The sequence below is a fragment of the Phalacrocorax carbo genome, chromosome 12, assembly GCF_963921805.1.
Source record: "Phalacrocorax carbo chromosome 12, bPhaCar2.1, whole genome shotgun sequence".
NCBI lineage: Eukaryota > Metazoa > Chordata > Aves > Suliformes > Phalacrocoracidae > Phalacrocorax > Phalacrocorax carbo.
In genome coordinates this window covers 9,356,619-9,381,059 of record NC_087524.1, presented here as the reverse complement: position 1 = coordinate 9,381,059, position 24,441 = coordinate 9,356,619, and the positions used below count along the sequence as shown (strand labels likewise).

General features: G+C 42.6%; 1 protein-coding gene across 3 annotated transcripts in view; it reads right to left on the bottom strand.

The window, feature by feature from the left end:
• Positions 1-24,441, bottom strand: part of NEURL1 (neuralized E3 ubiquitin protein ligase 1) — a 168,343-nt gene that overhangs the window by 8,514 nt on the left and 135,388 nt on the right. For all 3 annotated transcript variants that reach the window (XM_064464073.1, XM_064464075.1, XM_064464074.1), the window contains exon 4: positions 11,436-12,116. In XM_064464073.1, the coding sequence (XP_064320143.1) occupies positions 11,436-12,116 (681 nt within the window). The remainder of the gene's footprint in view (positions 1-11,435; positions 12,117-24,441) is intronic.

Here is a 24,441-nt window from a genome sequence, read left to right as displayed (position 1 = left end):
GCAATAGTCCCTAAAAATACAGAAATTTTTTCAGTTACCTCTCCCCATTAATTAATTTGTAAGAATATTATTCCTACATTTCTTTCTCATAACAAAGTGATTATGTTGACCTGCTTATTACTGCATAGGCCTCAGAGAGAGAATAAAAAACATCCACAAAAAAACCAAAACGGAACAGGTGGGAAGAGCAATGTGCTGTCTGTATTCTCCTTCTGAGCATGCTTAGGGGCATTTGCTATAATGCAAATAAATCCCCAGGACATCTCTGTGGCCTACAGCAGGGAGTAGCTGCCATGAATGTGCTCTGCAGCTATTCCCAACCCATTGCTAGCAAAGTCGTATATTAAGACTCCCAGACTCAAACTACAGCTGAGATGGAGAGAAAAGTAAAGTAATGAAAAAGAGCATGTTGCTTCCTTATTACTGCTGACTTTAGATCACTGAAGGTTGGGAAACTAGCAGTTTAAGGTGGTCATAACACAGTTCTTAATCTGCTATCCACTCCTGAGACAGGTGATAGAGGGGCAGGGCCATGCTTGGGACAGCATAATGACAACAGGCTGAACTCCATCAGATAGTGAAAAACATCCATCGGCCACTGAAAGGTACCCAGTAACTTCTTGGGATTTGACCAGGGCATTCCTCATACTGTCCCAGTGTGGGGAGGAGTGTTCATATTCATAACGAGACAAAAGTAAGACTCATTTTACTAATTCTCTGTCTCCATTTCTTATCCCTTTCCTCCTCAAAACTAAATTCAACATTATACAGTCCCATTGCACCTTTTCAGATCCTAACCCAAAAGGCCTGCAAGCACAACGTTTCCATCAGCGCACTGGGATGGTGCTTGTGCAAGACTTGCAGAAACCAGGCTCCACAGGGTGAAAATGCCTGCTGCTTTGAAGTGTAAACATGGATTGCATAGTCTGGAGACTTCGCTTTTAAAGAAGAAAAGAAACAAATGAGCAATACCCAGTGTTTGCTGGCTGCAAACAGGAATAAATATAATGATTTCTGTCCCCAGAATGCTTTCTGGTAATACCAATCATCTCAGGTGGTTCACTCAACCCCTGCTATTTGCATTACCTGTCTAGGCTCTTAATGACTATGTCACAAGCATTATAAAAATAATATATAACCACTCAGTCTGCACTCCAGAGCTATCCTTTTTATCCCTTTGAACCCATCCAACTTGAACTTTGTTTTTCTTGGTTTACAGGATGCTGTCAGTAAACGCATACTCTCCACCTCGGATAGTTTGATAGTCTTCACCATTTCAATGGGCTTTCCTTACCTATACCCATCTTAAGGACTATGCCAAGATCTCAACTAAAGGTTGTACCTAAGAGATAAAATATGGGAGACTCCTGCCATAGTTTCTAAGGAAGATAAAGTCTTATGCAACATACTGACTTGCCCATATGCTGAGTATCATGTGGAGCACATTGACAGCCCCTTCTCTTTTTGTAACACATTTGCTGCATAAACAGGACAGCTAATAAAGATCAGGTAATTACCAGCAGTAATCACAGATTTTTCAGTGTTGTCCCATTCATCTGCAGGTCCCAGAGCTTCCAGCACACAGTGGAAAAGATTAGAACAGCTGCTGAAATCTGGCATATCTAAGGGTGCTCAAGAGCACTGTGCATTTCTCATGCATTTTAGTCCAGTCAGCACTGGGCACCTGACAGTCATAGTCATTTATATGCCTTTCAAAACTCTCAACTTGATTTCCCTTTGTTATGAGCCAGATTTTTTAAGCCTGTCAGCTAAAATAATTCCTCTATCTCAAAAAGTGCTCGATAGCCATTCTCACATTTAACACTCTCAATGTATCAGGACCATTGATTTTGTTATCTAAATAGGATCAAGGTTCTTTCAAAAATCTGGCACAATTGTGGGTACTGAGCTCATGTGAACATCTGCCTATGGCAGGCCGTCCCATAACATGTGGGCTCCTGCAGTGTGAGTGAGCCATAATATTACTGAGACTGGATACTAGAGCGACTTAACCCTGTAAAGAGTCATATCTTTGCTTAATCTTACCTACTACAGATCTTTGGCTTTATAGTGACCACTCGTATGTGAACACCCTTGGTAAAAAAACATGTCCAACACTGGTAGGACTGGGATCTCAGTTTTGGTCCTTACTATTATCTTACTGGAAAAATCTCCTACATCATTTTTTTTTTCCTGCTCATGGGTGTAGCTTGTGTAAATCTTTCCCACTTTATTTTTTCCTGTATTCATTCTCCCATTTCAGAAAAAGGTAGAGAGATACTTGTAACTATTAGAGAATGCAGACTGGTGGAATTACACAGCTATTTTACATATTACAAGAGCAAAAAAAAAAAAAAGCTCATATTGAAGATACAGTGGGGAACCTGGAACAGCACACTAAACGTATTCTCTTGACCTTGCAATATAGTGGCAAGACCCAATGTACGGCGATCTCCTGAGTACTTTCTTCCACCTTTTCTCAGGAAGAAAGATGAAGTTTCTTTCTTTGGATGTCCCCCAGGCAGATGGCCAACTGACACCTCACCCTTCACACTGATACCAGAAACCTTGGTATTCCATTAGTGGCACATCCACTAAAAGGTGGGTTTTACCAAGAAAAGCTTTGCAAGAGCTAAATCCTTCCACATTTTATTTCAGTAACTGGTTTTCATTAACACAAATGGTCCATCAGCTGTAGAGAGCTGCAAACACCAAACATGGTTTCAGCAAGGCAGTCTCAATATTAAAATGACAGCCCTACCCACAGCATGTTCGCTGCTCCAAAGAGCAGCCATGTACATTTCTGCACATTATCATATTTTCTTGCCTCCAGCCAAGGCTGGAGGAGAGCTATTCTGTCCCTCAGGGCCACTCAGGTCTTGCCCGACAGGGACTTTTAAATCCATCATGCTAAAACAAAGGAACAAAGCACCTGTTGCTGCCTAGGCACATGGTAGTTAAAGATCAACAATACTGTTAGGGAAGGATGTAAGCATATCCATCACTTGTGAATGCTATAAAATACACGTATTTACACAGCCATTTGTTATGTTCCCACGGTGATGGGAACAATACTGCATTGACCAGAAACCAGAGCTTCCTTCCCCTTGGGCTCGCTGTTTCTTGGCCAACCACACTCTCAGAGCCCAGCCTCTGTGCTGCAACTCATGTCTGCCTCTCAGGTGACCAACATCAGCTGACGATCCATGGGTTTTTGCATTCAAGTATTTCCTGGGGGTTTCAAAAAGTGTTCCAAACAGAACAATATTACATTTTGTTCTTTACAAGTCCATGAAAACATAAGGGATTTTGCATTATGCTACACAAATGTCCAGAAATAGGTCAAAAAGCAGCCTGGCAGATTTTGCATGCAAAAGCATAAGGCCTGTGTTTGCAGCTGGGTGTCAGACAACCACTGTTCATGGAAGTAAAGTTAGATCCGAACAACATGGAGAACGGCAGTCCAGACTTTCACATAGATCAGAAAAGGAGTGTACTTTACGGCTTCACTGGAGCATTGCTGTCTGCTGTGTCCGTAAGGGCAGCAGGGCACCAGCACATTTATTACCCTTCTGCAGTCAAATGCACACTCCAGTTAAGAAGAAGAAATATGAAAGCTCCAGACACCACAGAAGTTTTTCATCCAGCAACTCTCACAGCACAACCCCAATGTGCTGTCTGAAAGACAAGAGCACACAGCAAACTTAGACTGTATCGTTCCTGACCTGATAGGTGAAGTTCAGCAGCTATTCAGGACTTCATCCTGCAAAATCCTAAGGGCATGTACACCATGCAATGAACATCTAGCTGAACTGAAGTGAAAGAGCCTCTAATGGGGCTCCGTCTCTCAACGTGAGAAATACTAGACCAACAGAACACCCAGACAGATACTTAGATCAATAAGAGGTAAAAAAAGAAGCCTGGATTGAGTAGCTGAACTGCATGAAGAAATGAGAGTTGGAGCTTTCATCTTGTTTAACAAAAACAAACCAAAAAGCACTCTAAAAGATCACAGATATTAATTACCCTGACCGAAAATGCTTCTGTACATAACAGCACCTTTTTCAGCTCCATCTCAAAATGGCCATTTGACTCAGAGTATCTGGGAGACCACAGCAAAAGTGGTTCTGCGAGCAAAAAGAAAACTGCTGCCTAACCCAGCACCATCAAGCTCTGTGCTTCTCCAGGAGGGACGTATATAAATAGGGTGGCAGATACATGCAGGAAACAAATACTTTCACTCTTCTTGGCCAGCGCTGCTCTGAATTTCTGTGGGAGACTCTGCTGCATGAAAAGGCATCTGACAAAGAAGGAAAAGAAAGCATTTAGTCTGCTATGTCACTCTCACAGCAGCCAGAATAACTAACTCATGCCAGTGTTAGTCCAAATAATAGGCAGATTTTATCTGTCCTGACAGACAAGTCGCAGTTCAAAGCGGCTGGTATATGATCCCATATCCTGTATATTCACTGTAGGCAGGCACAGGCGTTATGAGATAAGGGAGATCTATACATCACTTACTATGAACACCTCACTGCAGCAGGGATAGTTCATTAACCTAGTGAGGAGAGTGTGCAGCGGACAAGACATTTGCCAGCCCTGCGGCTTTCACTTAGAGGAGATCCGCTTGCTTTACCCAGATGCTGGCTGATACCTCAGTACACAAGCTAATGCCCACTGACTTACCCGTAGCGAGTGAGGGTTAATTATGTGTCACGTGAGATGAGGGCTTTACCTGGATGGTACAAAGGTGCCACAAGCAGGTATGAACTCTGACATTGCTGTCACTGACCGCAAGGGACAAGCATTTGACTGCATCCAATGCTCCATGACTGTGCAGTTTTCCAAGGCACAAGTTGTTAAGCATCCTGTCCTCTCTAACACAACAGCTTCTCTTTGTGCTAATTCTCCTTCAAAACAATGAATATAAAAGAGGATGTGAATGGAGAGCCCTGTGCAGTGCTCGAATCAAGCCCAGAAGTTATGGACACTGTAATGCTCTTGTGCAGTTCTTAAAACTTAACATCAGTAATGTGTACTTCACTTGCAATGAAAGATAAAACCATGCATGATAGGAGGGTTTATGAAGAGGCATCAATTAATACGAGTGGATTTCTTTCCAAGAGGCACTGAATATTAAATCTCTTCCTTCCCCGCCTAGTTTCTAACACCATAAAATACTACATACTCTGCAGTGCATAGGAACTCCAGGCAGTTAAGTGCCACACAACACAGGCCTGTTAGATCCCAGTCAGCTTAATGAGTCCATTTTCCATACAAGTGGGGAATGTTTCCAAAATAAAAATAAAATATGGACAATATGACTCTGGGGCACTTCTAATTGAACATTTGTTAAAGGAAACAATTAATTATATTTCTGTACAACAATGTTATGCATTTATCAGGTTTCTCATGTGCTGTATTTAACTTGGCAATTTCCACATCGCTGGAATGGACCAAGGCAGAGAAGGGTCAGGTTCCCAAATGGGTAACCTACTGGCCACATTTGAGATCAGAGATGAGGGTGTATGATTTACTACTGCCAACAACTAGCCAGCTTTGTTCAAAATTAAGCAGCTCATAAATTGAGAGCTGGAGAATCAAAATCCTGGATTCTCCCTGCCTGTGTGAGAAAATTTTCTACATACTGTACCTGCTCTCTGCACCATGGGCAGTGTGTATAACAACTGTACACACCAACAATCATTTGAATATTTTGCATGCTGGATGCAGTTAACATATGTGCAAAGTAAGTATATAGCTGCATCCAGAGCGGAGAACTTTTCTGGAAGAGACAGGTGCTCTGCCACGGGATGCTGGAGACCTAGGGCAGCCAGGGAGCAACTGGCCAGCTCTTCCTTCCTCACCTCCCCATGGTCCATGGACCAATTTCAAGAAAGTCTGAAAGAAGGATGGAAACGTCAGCAAAAATTGGTTTCTAAATATCTTGCTATGCTAAGTAGGAGCCCCATCTCAATGCTCACGGTAGTGGAGGCAGGAGAGCTTAGCCCACTCACACTCTACATTTATCCACCATGGATGTGAACACAGACTTACCCTACACCAAATGCTGGCTCTCGGGTTGTTTTTTTCAGACTTTTAGCCACCATTCGGGGACGTCCAGAGAGCTGCAATATCACGCAGCTGTTCTGGTGGGGATGGAGCTATTGAAGTGCATAGATCGAAAGGACACAAGTTGGCAACTCAGCTTCATTAATATGATTGTTGATGGAACATGTTGTTTCACTGCTCAAATGAAAACTTCAATATTACTGGAATGGATGAAACTCAAAAGGGAAACCACACCCACAAAAAAAAAACCAAAACACCAAAATAAAGGAGGAGAATGAAGATGTTCACATGCTGGTGATTCACTCTGAGACCAAAAAAAAAAAAAAAAAAGAAGAAAGAATATCCATCCCCAACCATTTGGATCCCCAAATACTAAATATATAAACTTATTGCCATGATAGCTCCTCCAGACATGAGTCATACATTTTAAAACCTTATGGGGTCAATCAATTTAACTTCATAAATTAATTGCATCACCAAAACCAGACCAAAACCAAACCAAGGTATCTAGACTGGCTCATTTCAAACTTTCAGAGCTGTCGCTAAAACTGTGGGAGCTGAAATGCTTACCAGCAAAAGCTGAAAGCAATAAAACAAATTTAATAGGCTGGTTTTGTCAACTGTACAGGAATGATGCCTGAAAAAATCCAACCCAAGCCTGAACTAATGGAATTCCTAAAGGATATGCAAAGACTGTTTCATTTCTACATGCCTCATGTTCTATGTTTTTGTTTGGTTGTCCTATGTGCGTAGTCCACAGAATTTCTGAATTAAGACCAGCACTTCACATATAAAATATTTAGAAAGGTTTCCAATCCTGACAAAAAGATCTATTGCCTCCCTCAATAGCTGGTTCATGAGTTAATTACCCTCACTTATGTTTAATTTAAATTTGCGTCCCTTCATTTTCCAGCAGCTTGATATTTGTTATGCTATTATCTACTACATTAAAATGCCCTCCTCTTTCATTTATCTTCCCTCCATGTGGTCAAGTTGCCTTTTAACTTTTTCTTTGCAACAAATGACATCCTTCTACCTCGCACTGTGGCCTCTATAGGCTATAGGGGTGCTTGGGTTTCATTTATTTTCCTTTTGCTGGGGTGACATAAAGAAAAAGTGTTGCCATCCTCCTCTTTATTTTCTGCATTTTTGTTTCTCCTACTGCAAATACATTGCCAGTATATGATGCCAGATTGACAAGATGGAAACAGAAGGCCAAATTCTTTACTATCAAACCAACTCCACACTGTCCTCCTCTCTTATAGAGTTCTGTAAGTCCATGAGCCTGGGAAGAGATGGTGTCCACTGATATTCATATCAGGAAACAAATCTATCCCCAACACTGTGGAGGAACTGTGGTCAGCAAATGTCAGCTTCTGTGGTAAAGCCACAAGCTAGGAGAGACTTGAGCTTGGTCCTGCTCTGGGTGAAGATCAGATAACTAATCTCAAGGCATGAAATGTAGTATCTAGTAATCAATATGTTGAGCCATCTTGTTCTCTGAGTCAAAAATAAAACACCTCTAGGTGCAAGAGTGGCATTGCTGTTCTCCACCTTCTCCATCTTCCAGATGAAACAGAAAAGCTGGAGAGGAAGCAAAACCAGCAACTTTCATCTCATTTTATAGTTGGCTGTAGTGCTGAATTTCCCTTAACATTGCATAACATTGCTTTGATTAATAATGGTATGCCCCCAGAAATAGAATTACATCTGCTATTTAAGATAGGTTTGGAACAATTATGTCTCTTGCAGTATATGTGTCTTATTTCTTTCAAGGATATGGAACTTCACTTTTTCCATTAAAACTAGAAAAAGATTGCTATAAACATGTCTTCTCCTGTGATATAAAGCTCAAACTACAAAAGATAGATGACACAAAATTACACTTGTTTGCATTCTGAAGACAGAGCTTGTCATTAGAAAGATGAACACTTTATATTCTTCTTACATTTTCTAATATTATAATGACAGATATTATGGCAAGCACCATAATCTGTTCCACTGCAGTGCAAACAGTGCACATCACCTCTCCAATAACATTGCAAAAGCTAGAGATGGGAGTTCATTATTTTCTTTGCCTTCTGTCGGAATATTGCTGATCCATATAATTACCGCAGTAGCAGAGACGTGCAGTGTTGGGATAGCATCAGTGCTCTTCTCTGGGCAGCTGCACTACACTGACACTGTACTGATACTGGGACTGTAGTGCTCCCAGCATTTTTATACTGGAAACATAGGTCTGAAAAGCTCTATTTGTATTTAAATACCTGTTAAAATTATAGGCAAGCTCCAATTTCATAGCTTTTAACTAGGAGATAGCAGCTTGCTGCCCAAGCTGAAGTGGATAAAGCTGTACACTCAGCAGGGTCCTACCTTTTTCTTGAGGGAGGCAAGGTCAGCAAGGCTGGTTCTTTTCACTTATATCTCACTTAAGAACAATAGCCCATTTTCAGCTTCTCCTCCAGTGACCGAGGCCAGAAAAGTCTGTTATATGGGCCCATATACAGGTAATGAGGAGTTTTACAACTCCGCAGAATTCATTTCATGGATCCAAACACAGATTTATCTAAAATACGCCCTGGGAGTGTTCTGGTTTGGGCTGAACTTGTGAGCAGGTATGGCGGACATACGCATGGCCTAGGAAATTATTTGCTTAGCAGGAGGTTTGCCCAGGATCAGAAGGCCTACGTTCAAGTGCATGTTCTGCTGACTTCTGTATGAAGCCATAATTATGTCCCTCTGGTGAGACACATCCTCTCAGACCTACTTCAGGGTCTATCGCAAACAGACTAGTTACTTTGTGCAAAAACTGGCAGAATTAGTGCTCTCATATGAAAGGAAGCACTGGATGATTACTTAGTTTTACCAGCAACTCAATGACCTAAGGATGTTTTTCTTCTAACGTATACAGGAGCATTTAATCTCTTACTTTACTGGGATCTGTTTGACTTCACCTACCATCATCACAATCACATGTTGGTAGAGAGCAGAGCTAGCCATGGATTACATAAAGTACTCACAACAAATGTAATCAGGCTGAATTATCAGGGATTGAGTCCTAGACTCCTGGAAATAAATTCCAGTATTACATTTGTCATCTGTGGGCCTTTAACAGCCACAAAACACTCACAGCATAGGTCTATGGTCAATTTTAAGCAAATTATGTAGGGCATTTCAAACTGTGATTAAGATGAACTGGACTCTGCAGAGAGATGTTCATGTTCAACACAATTTATCTTCAAAGACTGTCTATAAATCCTAAAAAATTAGGTGTTCGTTGGCTTTTGATTGGTTTCCCCACCCCCCACCCCCGTGTTGTGTAAGAGGAGCATTTTAATAGAATCATCACAGAATCATAGAATTATTTAAGTTGGAAAAAACCTTTATGATCATTGAGTCCAACTGTTAACCTAGCACTGCCAAGTCCACCACCAAACCACGTCCCTAAGCACCACATCTACATATCTTTTAAGTACCTCCAGGGGTGACTCAACCACCTCTCTGGGCAGCCTGTTCCAGTGCTTGACAACCCTTTCAGTGAAGAAATCTTTCCTAATATCCAATCTAAACCTTGCATGGTGCAACTTGAGGCCATTTCCTCTTGTCCTTTCGCTTGTTACTTGGGAGAAGAGACCACAACCCACCTCACTACAGCCTCCTTTCAGGTAGTTGTAGAGAGCGATAAGGTCTCCCCTCAGCCTCCTCTTCTCCAGGCTAAACAACCCCAGTACCCTCTGCTGCTCCTCATAGGACTTGTTCTCTAGAATATCCAGCTTTGTTGCTCTTCTTTGGACACGCTCTAGCAACTCAATGTCCTCCTTGTAGTGAGGGGCCCAAAACTCAACACAATATTCGAGGTGTGCCAAGTACAGGGGCAGGATCACTTCCCTACTCCTGCTGGCCACACTATTCCTGATACAAGCCAGGATGCTGTTGGCCTCCTTGGCCACCTGGGCACACTGCTGGCTCATGTTCAGCCGGCTGTCAACCAACAACCCCAGGTCCTTTTCCGCTGGGCAGCTTCCCAGCCACTCTTCCCCAAGCCTGTAGCATTGCAGGGGTTGTTGTGACCCAAGTGCAGGACCCGGCACTTGGCCTTGTTGAACCTCATACAGTTGGCTTCAGCCCATCGATCCAGCCTGTCCAGATCCCTCTGCAGAGCCTTCCTACCCTTGAGCAGATCAACACTCCCACCCAGCTTGGTGGTGTCTGCAAACTTACTGAGGGTGCACTCAATCCCCTCATCCAGATCATTGACAAAGATATTAAAGAGAACCGGCCCCAACACTGAGCCCTGGGGAACATCGCTTATGACCAGCCGCCAGCTGGATTTATCTCCTTTCACCACAACTCTTTGGGCCTGGCCATCTAATCAGTTTTTCATCTGGTGAGGATTTGAAGCAAAAAGGAATATATTTATATTTATAGGAATATAACAATATAAATAAGAAAGGAACATTTAAAAATCATCTCCAGTTAGAGGAGTACCAGGAATCACCATGTTCTCAGAATAATCCATCATTTACTTTCTGACACTGACACCAGCAGAACCATGATATGGTCCAAATTCATGGCCAAACACATCCTACACTTGTGTCCAATACACACACACAAAAGCAATTTGATCCTGAGCAAATGCTATTTCAAGGCTTCTCCCTCCAACCTTCAAAACATGACTTTCAGCATTTAAATGAAGTACTTCAGTTAACAGAGCTTCAAAACAGAGCAAAAATATCAAGAGAAAGATGCCAGCTCTTCAGAGCTCCATCAACCTGCATGACCTACACTGCTTTAAATAAGACTGGAGGACAAGAAAACCCCTCTCCAGTTGAGCTGCTCAGTGCCACGCTCTGTGCAGCACCAGGATCATGAGGCACATGGCTTCCCCTCTGCTTGCTAACGTGCCTCTCACATAGGAACCTGGGGAAAGCAAAGCCACCGCTCTTTTTGAAAAATCAGTCATGCCAGATAACTAACACACAGGAAAAGGAATCAGATCTCATTTTTCCTGATGGCTATGCCGTACAGCCCAAAGCACCTCTCTTCCCCCTTCCTTGGTTCTCCTAGGTCCGTGATAACTCATCTGTACTTTAATGGATGTCTCTGAGGCTTAATTCGTTACCTGAAAAGAGCTTTGAGACTGTCACGTGAAGGATGCTAGAGCAGTGCAAAGAGGTAATTCTTGAAACTCATGTCCACGTGCTACATATGTACCTTTGTATATTTTTTTCCTTCTATGGAAACAAAATTTGAACCTGTTGCTAGAGCAGGGAGGGAGCCATTCATTCCCTCCACCCTTCCCCCATGATGCATCCCTCCTTGCTGTTTTGTGTGCAAGGTTTGAAAAAGGGAGTCTGACATACCCAACAGCCGAATTTGTGTGACTGCACCATGTAAAACGAAGAACATCCAGAGGGGCTGGGAACAGTCCACGCAGACTTGCATGCCAGTGCCAGCACCGTTGTGGCTCAAGTGCAGCTCACCATCTGAATTCACCATAAATCCCAGGATGTCTCCGCTCTGGAGGGGCACCACAACTCGGCAGATGGCCCAGAACTCCTTTCGGTCGACCAAGGACTCGGGGTTATAGGGGAGGTCACTGGGGCGCAAGGTGCTGGGGTCACAGGACGTTACCCCGTAGGACAGCGTCCCCGTGCGCACGGCATTGGACTTGTTGATTTTGACAAAAATGGTTTCGTTGATCCGAAGGGGTCTGCTGGTGAAAACCAAAGTCCTCTCCTCCCGGGCATGCTCCAGACGGGCCACGGTTTGGTCATCGAGGATTTTGACATGGGGTCCCCGGAGGTGGTGGAAGCGGAGGTCGCTCTCCAGCTGGGAGGGGAGGAGGTGGGAGTGCTGGGAGTTGAGGGAGTTCTGTGGGATGGGACATGTGGTGGCCATCATGTGGAAGGTCTCCTCCTGCAGGTTGAGGTCGCACAGGCTGACCGAGAGGCGTGTGTCCTCCGTCTCCCGCCGCAGCGAGGGCCGGCGGATGGCAGTGAAGGAGCGGGGCCGCAGGCAGTCGGGAGGAATGATTTCACTGTCTGCAGGGAGAGAGAAAACATAAAAGGGGTCACTTCAGGGAAAATTAAAACGTCCAGGAGTTTGCAAATTGCTGTTGGTTTGATTGATATGTTTAAAAGGGAAAACCAGAGACTTGTTGCCATTAATAAATTTTCCCCTTTAAAATATGGAAGCAGAGTATCATAAAATGTATTTGCAATCAATTGCTGCATCCAATCAGCATTTTCAGCTTCTGAGCAGGCAGACTCAAAATCGATGGAAAGAATTGACCAGGGAAGGATCTCCTTGGAGAAGGGAAGCAGAGGGTAAATATCTGAAATACACCCTGAACATATCAATCAATATCTATACAGACTCCGAGTTTTTCTGCACCCTTTATTGTCTAAAGTAGTTCTCATAGATCTAGGAAATAAATGCCTAACTATGCATTATTTTATTTTAAAACAAATGCTATGTTCAGTGCTAATTTACTTATCATCATATGAAATTTAATTATTATTTTAAATATAATTAATCATTACTGTTCTGGTGCTCACTGCAAACCAATACAGATATGGATTTTACAGTGCAGAGCTTGGGAATATGCAGTTTTCTATAAATAACATAACATATTATCTGCAAGCCAAATAATTAAAAATCAAATCCATGGATACGTAACAAAGAAAGATGATGCTTACACATTCAAATCCAGCAGTGCAAACAGTATTGTACTTTATCCTCTTTATTAGTCTCGCCTACTGTTTGAAGAGCTATTCATCAATTTATTTGATTCTTTTTCTAAGGAATACAATCACTGGCCTTTAATGCCTAAATTACTTTTACTTAATATATCCTAGCTACGCTGTTGCCATAGAAATTTTAAAGAGCAATATACTAAGAAAAAAACCCATTATTTAAACAAATTATAAAAGTAAGCTGAGATAATGCAAAGATTTATACTTCCTCTTGACTTTCAGAACTCTGAGAAGTCTCTAGCATCAAAAGACAATTTGCTCTGAGAATACTGAGCGTGTGGGTAGTTCTCTGTAAATGTTGTAATAAGCTATGACCCTTATTAACTGTTTGTCTGCAGGATCTATGCCTGAAGACTGTTGTGGCTTCAAGCCTGGGTCCAAGCGGCATGAGGTGGGACCACCCTATACAACACAACCCCCCGCAGGTGGCACAAAGCAACAGCACCAGACCCCAGCCTGGGACCTGCCACAAACGTGGCACAAGCTGGAACAACAAGAAGAGACAGAGGAGCAGAGAGTCATTCCTAACCCACCCGCTAGGCCCTTGCAGTGGGCACCTCTTACCCCCACATATTCTTGGGGTTTTCTTTTTGGACAACAAAAGAGCAGAAACTCAGGTTATCTGAGGATTTGCCCAATGGGATGCACCCTCTTCCAGTACACCGGAGTAGTGGCTCTGTACTGGTGTGCCAAGGGAAAATGCCAGCGTAACCAACATCTCCTGCAATATCTGAGGTCTGACTAACAGCCTTTCCCACCCTCCTTTTCTGGGAGCCCTGACAAGAGCACACCCACACACAGTTTGGCTTTAGTAGAGTGCTTTGCTTTGCTTAAACTGGATTATTCCAAGCTCCTCTTTAAATAAACTTCTATTACAAGGGAAGCAGTCTCAAAATAAAAATGGGCTGTTTCTCATATTCGATTTTCTCCATACTGATATTTCATCTTCTCTTCCCAGAAGGTAATTAAAGAAAAGGAGGAATAAATAAAATCAGAAATTACCCCAAGTAATTTAGAAGTGGGTTGCATTAATGTTTTGTAATATATGGGCTAGCATTTGCATTGCAAGTGCCCCTGCTGGATAGAATTAGACTTATTTTACCCTCCTTTGGCTGGAACCACACATAGGAGAACAAATTAATGCTGGCAGCTGACGATGATCCTTTGGTGTAGGTGAATGGGTAGAGACCTTTCTGAATAGGAACAGAAGGTCCTCTCTATTTTATTCCCTGTAACTATGCATGTGCAGCCTGGCTGACACTGTGATGTGTGGGTAGCCTGCAGCCAGGGTTTTGAAACAGCTTGTTTTCCACCAGGATGCTTGCATTTCCCTTTGGCTGCTGGACAAAATATCTTTTTCCCTCTGAAAAGAGGCTGAGAGATGGAGTTCTTCTGCAGACAAGACACATGGCAGTGATAGCAAAGCAGGGTTACACACCCAACAGTTTTACTTAAATCCATCAGTAGCTCAGATGCCTAGCCACATAAGGGATAAGATGTCTCAAGCATATGGGATTGACTGTGAGACTTAGTTTATTAATGTTTGCAAATACCCATGGAAAAAAGGATTGCAGTTTACTGCTACCTGAAGGGGGGTTGTGAAAATTTAGGAAGATGAGTCTCTTAGAGATGCTGGCCTGTTCCAGGGCTCTATGATTTTATAAATCACAAAATACCCAGCCAAAGAAGAAAAAAAATCCCACAGAATATAAAGTAAAACAATAAGTGGGATTAATCTTTTGGGGTGGTAGGCAAGTTGGAAGAGGTGTAGAACGCCAATTACCCAGAATAACTGATAGTGGCCAAGGGCTATGAAAGAACAATTCTGGTGAAATGTGAAACTGGTGAAATGAGTGACTTTGAGCAGTTTCTTTCGCTTGAAGATGCCCAGGAATGAATTATGTTCTTCCATTAAAGCTTTGGTTGACACTTTTTAAGCGCAGACCAACCTGTTTATGCTGGAGTGGCCCATAATGCAGCCTTACTCCTGCAGAACATTTACAACTGACCTTTAATGCCTACAAAGGAGGGACTCTTCATGGAGGAGTGTTCAGGCACATTTATATTTGCAGAGACAAACCTGGAGCACACATCAAAAAGATGGAATGACTTTACGTGACGAGACTGTAAAATATGAAATGGGTCCAACAGCCCATTATTGAGGAGCTCACTCAGCTTCAGCCTGAACAATTTAGAAATCATCCCTTCTTATTAAATATTCATGGATATAAAATTTCCTGTATAAAGCAGTTGGCAGCATTTCTCTGGGAAAAGTCAACTGGTGAGAGACCTCTCTGGTTGAGAATAGATGGACTTGTGAGTGAAGACCACAGCTCTCACTGAGTCACCAGAGCAAGCTTTAACCCAGCTGGTTGGGGTACCACCAGCAAGCTGGCTGCGACCACAGCAGCGCAACGCAGGCTGGCTGCCCAGGTAGCTTTCCAGAGAGGTTTTGCTGGGCTCTGCATCAGCGCAGTTATGATGCCAATGCTGGATTTAGAGACTTAAAGTTTCTGGTAGCAATATAGACATAGCTAAAGTGGAAAGGATGTCTACTAAATATAAATTTTCTGCTCCTCAGCTGGAGAATCTGAGACACCGGGTTTTTGTAAAGGATGCCTAACTTCACAAATCCTTTTATATCATTTTCTGGCTTTGTTTAAGAAAAAAAAGTGAGCAGAAGTAGCAAAAAAGAACTGAACAGCACTTGAGCAGTTAGGCTGTCTTCTGTTTTCTCCTCCTCTTTAGTGGGGTTTATCTGCAAAATTTAAATCCTCAGCAGGTGATGCCTTACACAGAAAATTAAAAGTATCTTCCTCAAACCAGAGGCTTCAAAGCTCTCTGTTTTTCTGCTCAGAGGGCATGGAAGAGCCTCCTGCTTCATGCAGGGTCAATGCAACTGCACTAACACTTTAAAACAGCACTTACAAGGAGCTGGTAAGCAGCCACGTAGAGCTGTAATCACTGCATCCAGATCAGAAGTATTTCACTACCACCTTTTTTGGAATGACTTAAAATCACCTATTTCCTTAATCATGTATAATATATAATACATACTTATTATTGATATCACATCTATGCACAATTAATATAGTTACATGTACATCCAAACAGAAATGCATTTCTAATCACCAGCATGCAAAGATCATCTCAGCCCCACACAAAGCTGAAGGGATTGTGTTGCTGTCAGACTGTCAAATCATTATTTCCTTCATCTTTTTCTTTTTCAGTACTGTCATTTACTGCCTGAAGGCTTGACTTTCCAAGGTCAAGAGCAGCCAGTATTCATGCACCTTTACAGGATCTGAAAAAGTGAAGCAAACTCAGCACACGTGCATACACATGCTGGAAACTTGCAGAGTCCAGTATTTAACTGCAAGCTCTAGGGACACAGATCTCCTCTTGATGCGTTTTCTGAGATTGGTGCAATCCTATAGCCTCACGTGAATTGTATTTATTCAGAGTATGAAGGCTGCAACCTCTCTCCAGAATGAGCTATGGAAGACCTAGTATAAATAAACCAATCTTGAGACTTATTACTACAAAAAATAACTTAAAATTTGGGGAATCAGACTGATAACCTAAGAACCTACCCCATTTCTAATGATCTTCTCTCCCAGGAGGAAGAAATGCTGATAAAACAGGGAACAACCTAGTTATTCCTTGCATCTGGAGAACATTTCTTAGCTACTGAGCAAAGAGTAAAAGAATCAGTAAAGACAGAACCTTGCTGGGGAGGTCCTTCCCTTCCCTAGCACAGCCCCACATTCTTTCCTTCCTTCTGTTCTTTGCTTTACTTTTTCACAAGTGAATTTTTCTTCTTCTAATCTCTTACTTCACTGGGTAATACTATTTTTAGTCAGTACTGGTGCTAACCATATAATTTCTTTGACCAAGAAACCTCAGAGGTGCTAAGCTACCGAAAGACATCTTGAAGTCAGTGGCCCCTACAAGAATATTCTGTGTAAATATACAACTGCAAAAGGATGTATACTGTTTTATGCCCACCACACTGGAAGGGTCCCATTCCTACTCAGGAATGCAGATGAAGGCTCCTTTTCCCACCATCAGCCATACCCATCACAAGGGGTTACTCAGGGAGGATAGCTGGCTTCCCAACACCTGTAATCTTCCACTGTCTCCTCCATGGTCTACAGCAGACTCGTGCAGCTAACAGCCCATTTGGCAAAGCTTTGACATTGCAGGGAGACGTGTTTGAAATATGAGGCAGGTGTGCCATGCTGTAAAACAATATTGCTCTCAAAGACAATTGGGAAAACAACCAGTCATAAGACAAGAAATAAACCTGTGCTTCTGGAAACCTTCTGTCATTCACAGCCTCATACCTCCCATCGTAGGAGTGCAGATTTTAATCCCAGCTCAACTGCCTGCCTTGCGAACTCTGCCCATATTGTGCTGTGGCAATCTTTGCTTCCTTGCTGACTCAGTCCTATCAGGCTGGTGTATACTGCTGGGGAACTGCCACGCTTCAGCGCAGAAGTAGCCAGAACAACTTCTACATGTTGTTCGTAGCTCAATTTATTATGTATTTTTAGGTGACTGAGGACTGAAAATTTGATAAAATGGAAACAACTTATATTCTCATTTATACCTCCTAAAATAAGGATGAAGATCTCTGTGACTGGGGGCAAGGAGCAATACCTGTTCCCTAACCCCTTTGGTTACCAGCTTGCCTGATGAGTGTATGGTACCCAGTCCACAGAACCACCTCCGCTGGAAAGAAGAGCAGCTGTGACTGCGTCTAGGAAGAGAAGGACCGCTCTGTGGCCCTGGGTTCAAAATCCACCCAAATTAAAGGGCGACTGGAAGCAGCTCTTCATGCAGTCTGCTGTACTCATGGTGTTAAAGATGTCCTCACTACCACGGGATGCTCTGCTCTAGGCTCTCTTGGTCACTGCCATGTGTATCTTAACTGTTTTATTGTACCAGGAGGAATTAAGCAAACAGGAGAGTGAAAATTGCCCTTACTTAAAATAAACACAGGAGAAAAATTGAGAAGTGAAGAAAGCCGAGGCCACACTCACAGTTATTAAGAGGCAAAGTTCTACTCACAGAGCATGTCCAAAGTGCTCTTGCCTGCTGGCGATGTGTCTGAGTAGACACTCATAAAACTATTTGTTTTTCTGCAAACTTGTACTCGCTGTGTGAGGTCTGGAGAGGACGCTGGGCTCTGCTGCGCTCAGCGTACCACGCTCCCAGGCAGATACTTCTGCTGTGAAGTTGCACACAGGTTTCCCACTCCCCTCCCTGCTTGTTACTGTTAAATCCTGAATTTATATGATCCAAGACCACTCCATGGTGTTTATTTCTCATAAACTATCAGGCGCCAGAATGCAGCTTCTCGGATGATACAACGAAGCCACTTTCAGAGCATTATTGTAGCATGTGGGAGGCAAATGTTTAAAATCCCTCAAAGGAATGACTCAGACTAAAATCCTTTGCCATATACTTAGGAATTCACTTCTACAAAGTACATTTCCCTTTATGCACAACTGAGAAATCAAACTGCCTGAGTTATTGCCTCAGATCAACCATTCCTTCTCCTTGAAAACACCCACATCAAATCAAGGACATCAGTTAAATACCTACTTATACAGTACCTGCATATGTGCATGTCTCTATTTCATTGACAGTATAAATATCCCATTTCAGATAAAGCTGCTTCCTTCTACTCTCACTGCTCTGGCTCTCTTTTTGCACACACTTACAGGAACATATGCAAAACTACAGCCAACAGACAAATTCACTTGTACCAGCTATATGTATGCAAGATGCCCAGGCTGCTCTTTAAGAGACAGGAAAATCTGTTCTGGGGCAAACAGCATCTGAGATCAGGACTAAGCTGCTGGGCTCTGCAGCAGAAGACACTCCTCACCACATAAACAGAAAGGATACGTAAATGGTGAGTGGGAGGCAGGAAGAATTAATGTTCTTATTTTATAGACTGGAAACTGTGGGATGGAGTAAGCTGTCCAAGGGATAGATGACTCCTCTGGCAGAGCTGTTAACCGAAACCTCTTGGGGTTTAGCCCAGTGCATGACAAAACCACCCTGTTTCCCACGTTACACCCTCTCATTTCCTAACTCTCCATTCAACACCTTCTTCTCTACCTCCTGCTCCTTTGCTTCCATCTGCAGGTCACTCCTCTCATCTCTGAACTCAACCTACTTGGGACTCCTCATCTATTATGGGATCTCAACAGTCAGTATAGAAACCATTGTTCAAGGATTCCTCCTTCACCAACATATCAGCTTGGTATCACTGCATGGTCAATGGAGGGCAAACATATATTTCATGTACATTCACACGGTTGCAGTGGGAGTTAATGGCTACACGCACCTTTTGGCTTCTTGCACATTGCCACCTGGAAGCCAAGCCAACTGATATTTCAAAAGAGCCATTTTCATTGCAGGAACAGCAGGTATTTATATCAACTGAGTGCATTTGTTTGCCTGTGACCAAATCAGCTTTCTGACAAGATACTCAGGTGTTTTTTCCAATATTGCTGAAAGCATTTGAGATAATTTCTGCTATAACCAAGGGGCAAAAGTCAAAGTCCAAGCCAAGGGTTACAAAGAGCCCAAAGCTGGAGTTCGTCTGTGGGAGAAATCATTCATGTATACACTAAAAATTATCACCAGATTTTAAAGCTGAGTTACTAAACAAGGCAGACCATCGACTCTGTGGAACCAACTGCAAGGCTACAGACATCTGCCACTTTAACAGAAATTAGTGGAAATCGACAGTGCTTCATGAGCATCTCACTGGACTTGTCTTTACCTTATGTTTGCATTTGCTTGGATAAAAATCAGCATTTCTCTCCAGGCATTTTGGGAGATTGAGCACTAAAGCTATTCGGTTTGCACGATTCAGTTTTGGAGAGGTGATAAAAAATGGGATGGAAAAGGAAAACCTAGCCTTTTAGTTGTTATCAACTGATAGGTGTTTGATGAATTTATTGTGCAAATCTTGTGGCTTTGTGTGGCCATTTAACACCAAACCCTGCTTTGAGGGGATAGTGCCTTTATAACATTAGGCATAGGTGAGCTAGTGTCCTGCCAGGTGAATCTCAGGAAACCCTTGGGACCTATTCAGAATACTTTTCTAAGGATACAAATATCCTCCCTTGGCTTACTGGGATTATCAGGGATCTCTTGTTGTGGATTGTCCATGCTGTATCAATAGTACAGACAAGATATCACAGCAAAACAAACCAGAAACAAACAAGCAAACAAACAAATGCAGACTCTAAGAGCATGTGAGCTCACGTACTGCCAGCCTCCAAGTTGAAATACTGGGAAAGAAAAAATAAAAACCCCTGAGCTTTAAGGAACTGCAGTTGGTTTTAAACCAGAGCGAACAATTGTGGTTTCCAGGCCAGCTTAGTAATTGAATTGATCATCTGCATATTCTTCAATAAAATCTCAGGAATGAAAGCATAAAATTTCATACATGAATAAGACTATAGCCGAAGGTAAAAAGGTTGAGTACTGACTCATAAATTGTAGTTTTGGGACATGTGCTATATAATAAAGCTATGCTCTGGACCAGTTTGGTTCATAACAGACATTCATACAATTCTGAGTCACATCTCTAAGCATGTCAAATGGATTCGAACATATGAAATGGCACAAAAAGCATAACTAGCCTCATAAAATTAAAATAAATTACTCTTTTCCTTAGCAAATATGAATATTTTGGAAGAGGCTGACAGTAGATTATGAAGAACAAACTTCGACATGTGTGTTACAGTTGTGGATTTGTTTTCTTTTCCACAAAAGCTGATGCTCAGAGAAAGTCTGCAGGATGCTGGCAAAATCTGTGTTACAAACAACACGTTTTGGTTTTTGTTCAGGAAGAGTTTTCATTTAGGGTAAACTCATCCTCCCCAGCCAGCGGTCCTGAAGACTGACAAATGTCCTTCAGGTTGAAGATGTGCTTAACCACTGCCACAGCCACCCTGGGATGGGGGGACCTCTATGGCTGATTTCCTTTATCATGTTTGTGGGTTTTCCATTTGATGTTTCCTAACTGCAAAGTCAGAGAAATATGGTCTGAGCAGAAATCAAGTGCTTTAGGTTTTGTGGAGACCACCTAATACCCATTATTCAGTCCTTAGTCTTTCTCCCACTCACACACATGAAGCCTCTGCATTTTACCCTGATGCAATGATTTCCACCTCCATTGCCCCAGGCCTGCTCGGCTCCATGTTAAGCTGTTATTATCCCACTTGAAAACCACAGCAAAATGATCATCACTTTTAGGATCACACCTACATTATTTTGATCTCAGTCCTGCCTCTCTCTTTAGAGTGCCCCACCTTTTCTTTCCATTTCCTCTTATTCTTTCTACAGCTGGAAAGTCTTTTATTACTTGCTTTACCTGTGCAAGACCTAATTCTCCCTGGAGTCTGTCAGTTGTCACTTTATCTGACACTTCCTGATCTTTAAGATGTAAATTCTTCTGTAGAAAAGGTTTGGTTGTTAGTTGTTTTTTTTATTTCTTCATAAGAAATTAAAGCAATAATTGCAATTCCTGTTTGTCTAGGAACTTTATAGAGCCCTCTTCTCATACCCAGTGACTCCATTGCCTACCCTGGCACTATCATTGCTTTACCCTCCCTTCTTCCTAGACATTTCAACCCTCTTATCTCACCTGTTCAGGTAAAACAGTAGTTCACCATTGCATGCAGTGCTAACCCCAAAATTTTACCTTCATGTACTGTGTTGCAGATTGCTATGGGCTCCCAACAACACTATTTCCAATCCTCCTTATGTTACTGTGTGAATGTTTCCATAGCATCTCAGTGCTCACAGCCCATTCCTAAGCTACATCAGACACATCCCTTCATCCCCTGAATGATGCATCTGACAGCAATTTTCTTCAAAACAAGTACTTTCTTCCTCTTTCCAATCCATCATCCTCCCTCCCATGGTATTTACATATCCTGCATTTATCCTTTTCCACTTGCTTTCATTCACTGCTGTGTCTTCATGCAGGCATTGAGATGATGACTCCTCAACTTTCTCCCAACATTTCCCAGTGAAAGGCTCCTGCCGTTGCTGACAGTTTGACAGCCAGCTGCTCAGGGAGAATTCAACACACCAACAACCACCTCATCCCTGCCAGGGTCTCCCCAAGCTCCATCACCTTACCCAGCACCATTGCTTATTGACCTGAATTGACACCATTGGGTCTTTGCCCTTTTCCTTAGGCAACCCAGAAATGCTGCTGGCCATCACCTTCCTGGACTCGCCGCAGCCCTGCTCGGTCTGACAGGGCTGCCCAAAGGCACTGCTAAATGATAAATTGCCTGGACATCAAGGGAGTTTGCTGCCCCACAGCTACCTCGCTAACCAAAGCTAGGAGCACATTTCCTACTGAAGACGCAACCTGTGAAGGGCAGTGATAATACATAATATTTCAGTCAACTGACTGAAGAAAAAATAAAATAAATTGGAAGGATACAGTATTTTGGGCTAACCTGAAACAAAGTGCTCAGTTTAGCTTACTTCCTTTTGTAAAAGCAAATGAATACTGGACTGAGAGCTTCTCTAGTTGATCTCTGAGGCTTGTCTGGAAATTGCTGTTTCCATTTTCAAGACTAAAATGTTATTTCAAGACTCAAAAATTGAAAGATAACATTTTGAAAGTAGTGAAAGAAAATAGCTAGAGTTTATGAGACTGTTTCAAATTTTCAGCCATGACTAATGAAGTTTACAGATCATCTCTCTTCCTCCAAGCTGGTTCCTCACCTAAAGATCCAATAACTGTATTTATGAAAGAATGCACATAATGCTATTTATCCAGAATATTTTCTTTGCTTTAATTCCTAATATCTCTTTCTTGGAGAATTTCCACCCCAGAATCCAGCACAAAGAAGCTCTCAAAAAAATTCTGACTTATTTTCCACACGTACAAAATGACAGAGCAGCCATTAAACCCCACCCACCCCACTCCTATTCCAGAGCTGGTGTAGCCTGCAAGATGCGCTCTCCCAGCTCTGCACGGAAACAGCAAATTAAGGCTTTGTTTGATGAGCTTGTTTTAAAACAGCATATTTATTACAGTCTGCGCCAATTCAAAAAAGTTCAGCACATGATTAGGTCTGTTCCATTCCATGACAGCACTTAAACATCCACTTCATCTAAACAAGTATTTACATCCCACTGAAGGCAATGGAATGTACACATGAGCATGTCAGTAGTCCCATATCAGGGGCACAGGGTAAGGTTTGAAAACTACATTCCATGTCAAATAAAAAAGTTCTTATGCTAAACTCCACTTTCCATTGCTGTACGATTGCATCCTGCCAGTGAAGTGAAGAGCAAAGGAGATTTCCTGAAACAGTAGCCTTAAATCAGCCATTCTAGCTGTCACGGCTGGACAAAATTAGAGGGGAATAAAGGAGGGAATCAACGCCCACTTCTGCCAATTGAAAAGTTCATCTCTTCAATAAATTCTTCGTATATTCTGTCATGGCAAATGCCTGTTATACTAGTGATTTCTTTATGAGTTATTTTGATACCTGGAACTAAAGAGCCGAATCTTGTCACCAGAGCCTCAGCTAACTCCTTAACAAGCAAAAAGACAAATTCTGCTCTCATTTGCCCCAGGGAAAGCTTCAACACCTTGGCTATCAGTAAAGCTAATTGAAATGCACAGGTCATAGGATGTGGCATCAAAAGGTTTAGACAGAAAGACAGGAGGCTTTTCTGAAGCTGCAGATTGGAAGTATAAACAAGAATCAGCCAGAGGGCCACGGTGTGGCTGTCAGTCAGGGTAGCGTGAGCGTGCTGAAGCCACAGGATTTGCATGGAGAACAAGGTCCAGCGTGTGCTGTGGATGCTAAATGCAGCTGCGGCCCCAGTAGCCAAACCTTCCTTGGTGCCTCCAAGGAAGGGGACTCAAGGCTTCAGTTCCCAAAGGTTCCTGCTCTCCCCACATCCCATCTTCCCACAGCACTGCTTTTCTTCCTCCTCTTCTTTCTCCCTTCCCCACCTGACACTATACACAAATAAGCTCAGTCCTGCCAAAACCACTGCACCACTGAAGTGCCAGCTGTAAGCACAGCACTGGAGAGATGCCTGACTTTGCAACAGGTTCATGCTATTACTGGTCCCCGAGACCTTTTGAGGAGGTGTTGGGAGGTAGGTAAGACACAAACACCTAAAAATACAGTGAGTTTTTCAGCTTTCTTCCCTTTCCATAGGGTGTTTTTCCTTTTCTTCTTGACCTGTCATTAAATTCCTGTGACAGATGTCTGCCTTTTCTCAGCAGCTTCCTTTTGCCGCATGATGCCCTGTTATATTGTCCGTACATTTTTCACTAGGATTTTACCATTTTAGCTTATGCCAAAGGTCACTATCTCCCTCTGACACATACTCTAAACCTCTTTTTTACCTGCTTGCAATGTATTGGTTTTACACCAGTTTGGCTAGGTATGCACACCAGTGGTCATTCATCCACTTGTCCAATTTCAATATTGTTGTGCCTCTGCTCTTACCCTGTATTTCTGCTGGCCCATCATGTTATACTGCTCTGGTTTGGGAAACAGCTGATCAACCCCCTACTTTTTGATGGTTTGTA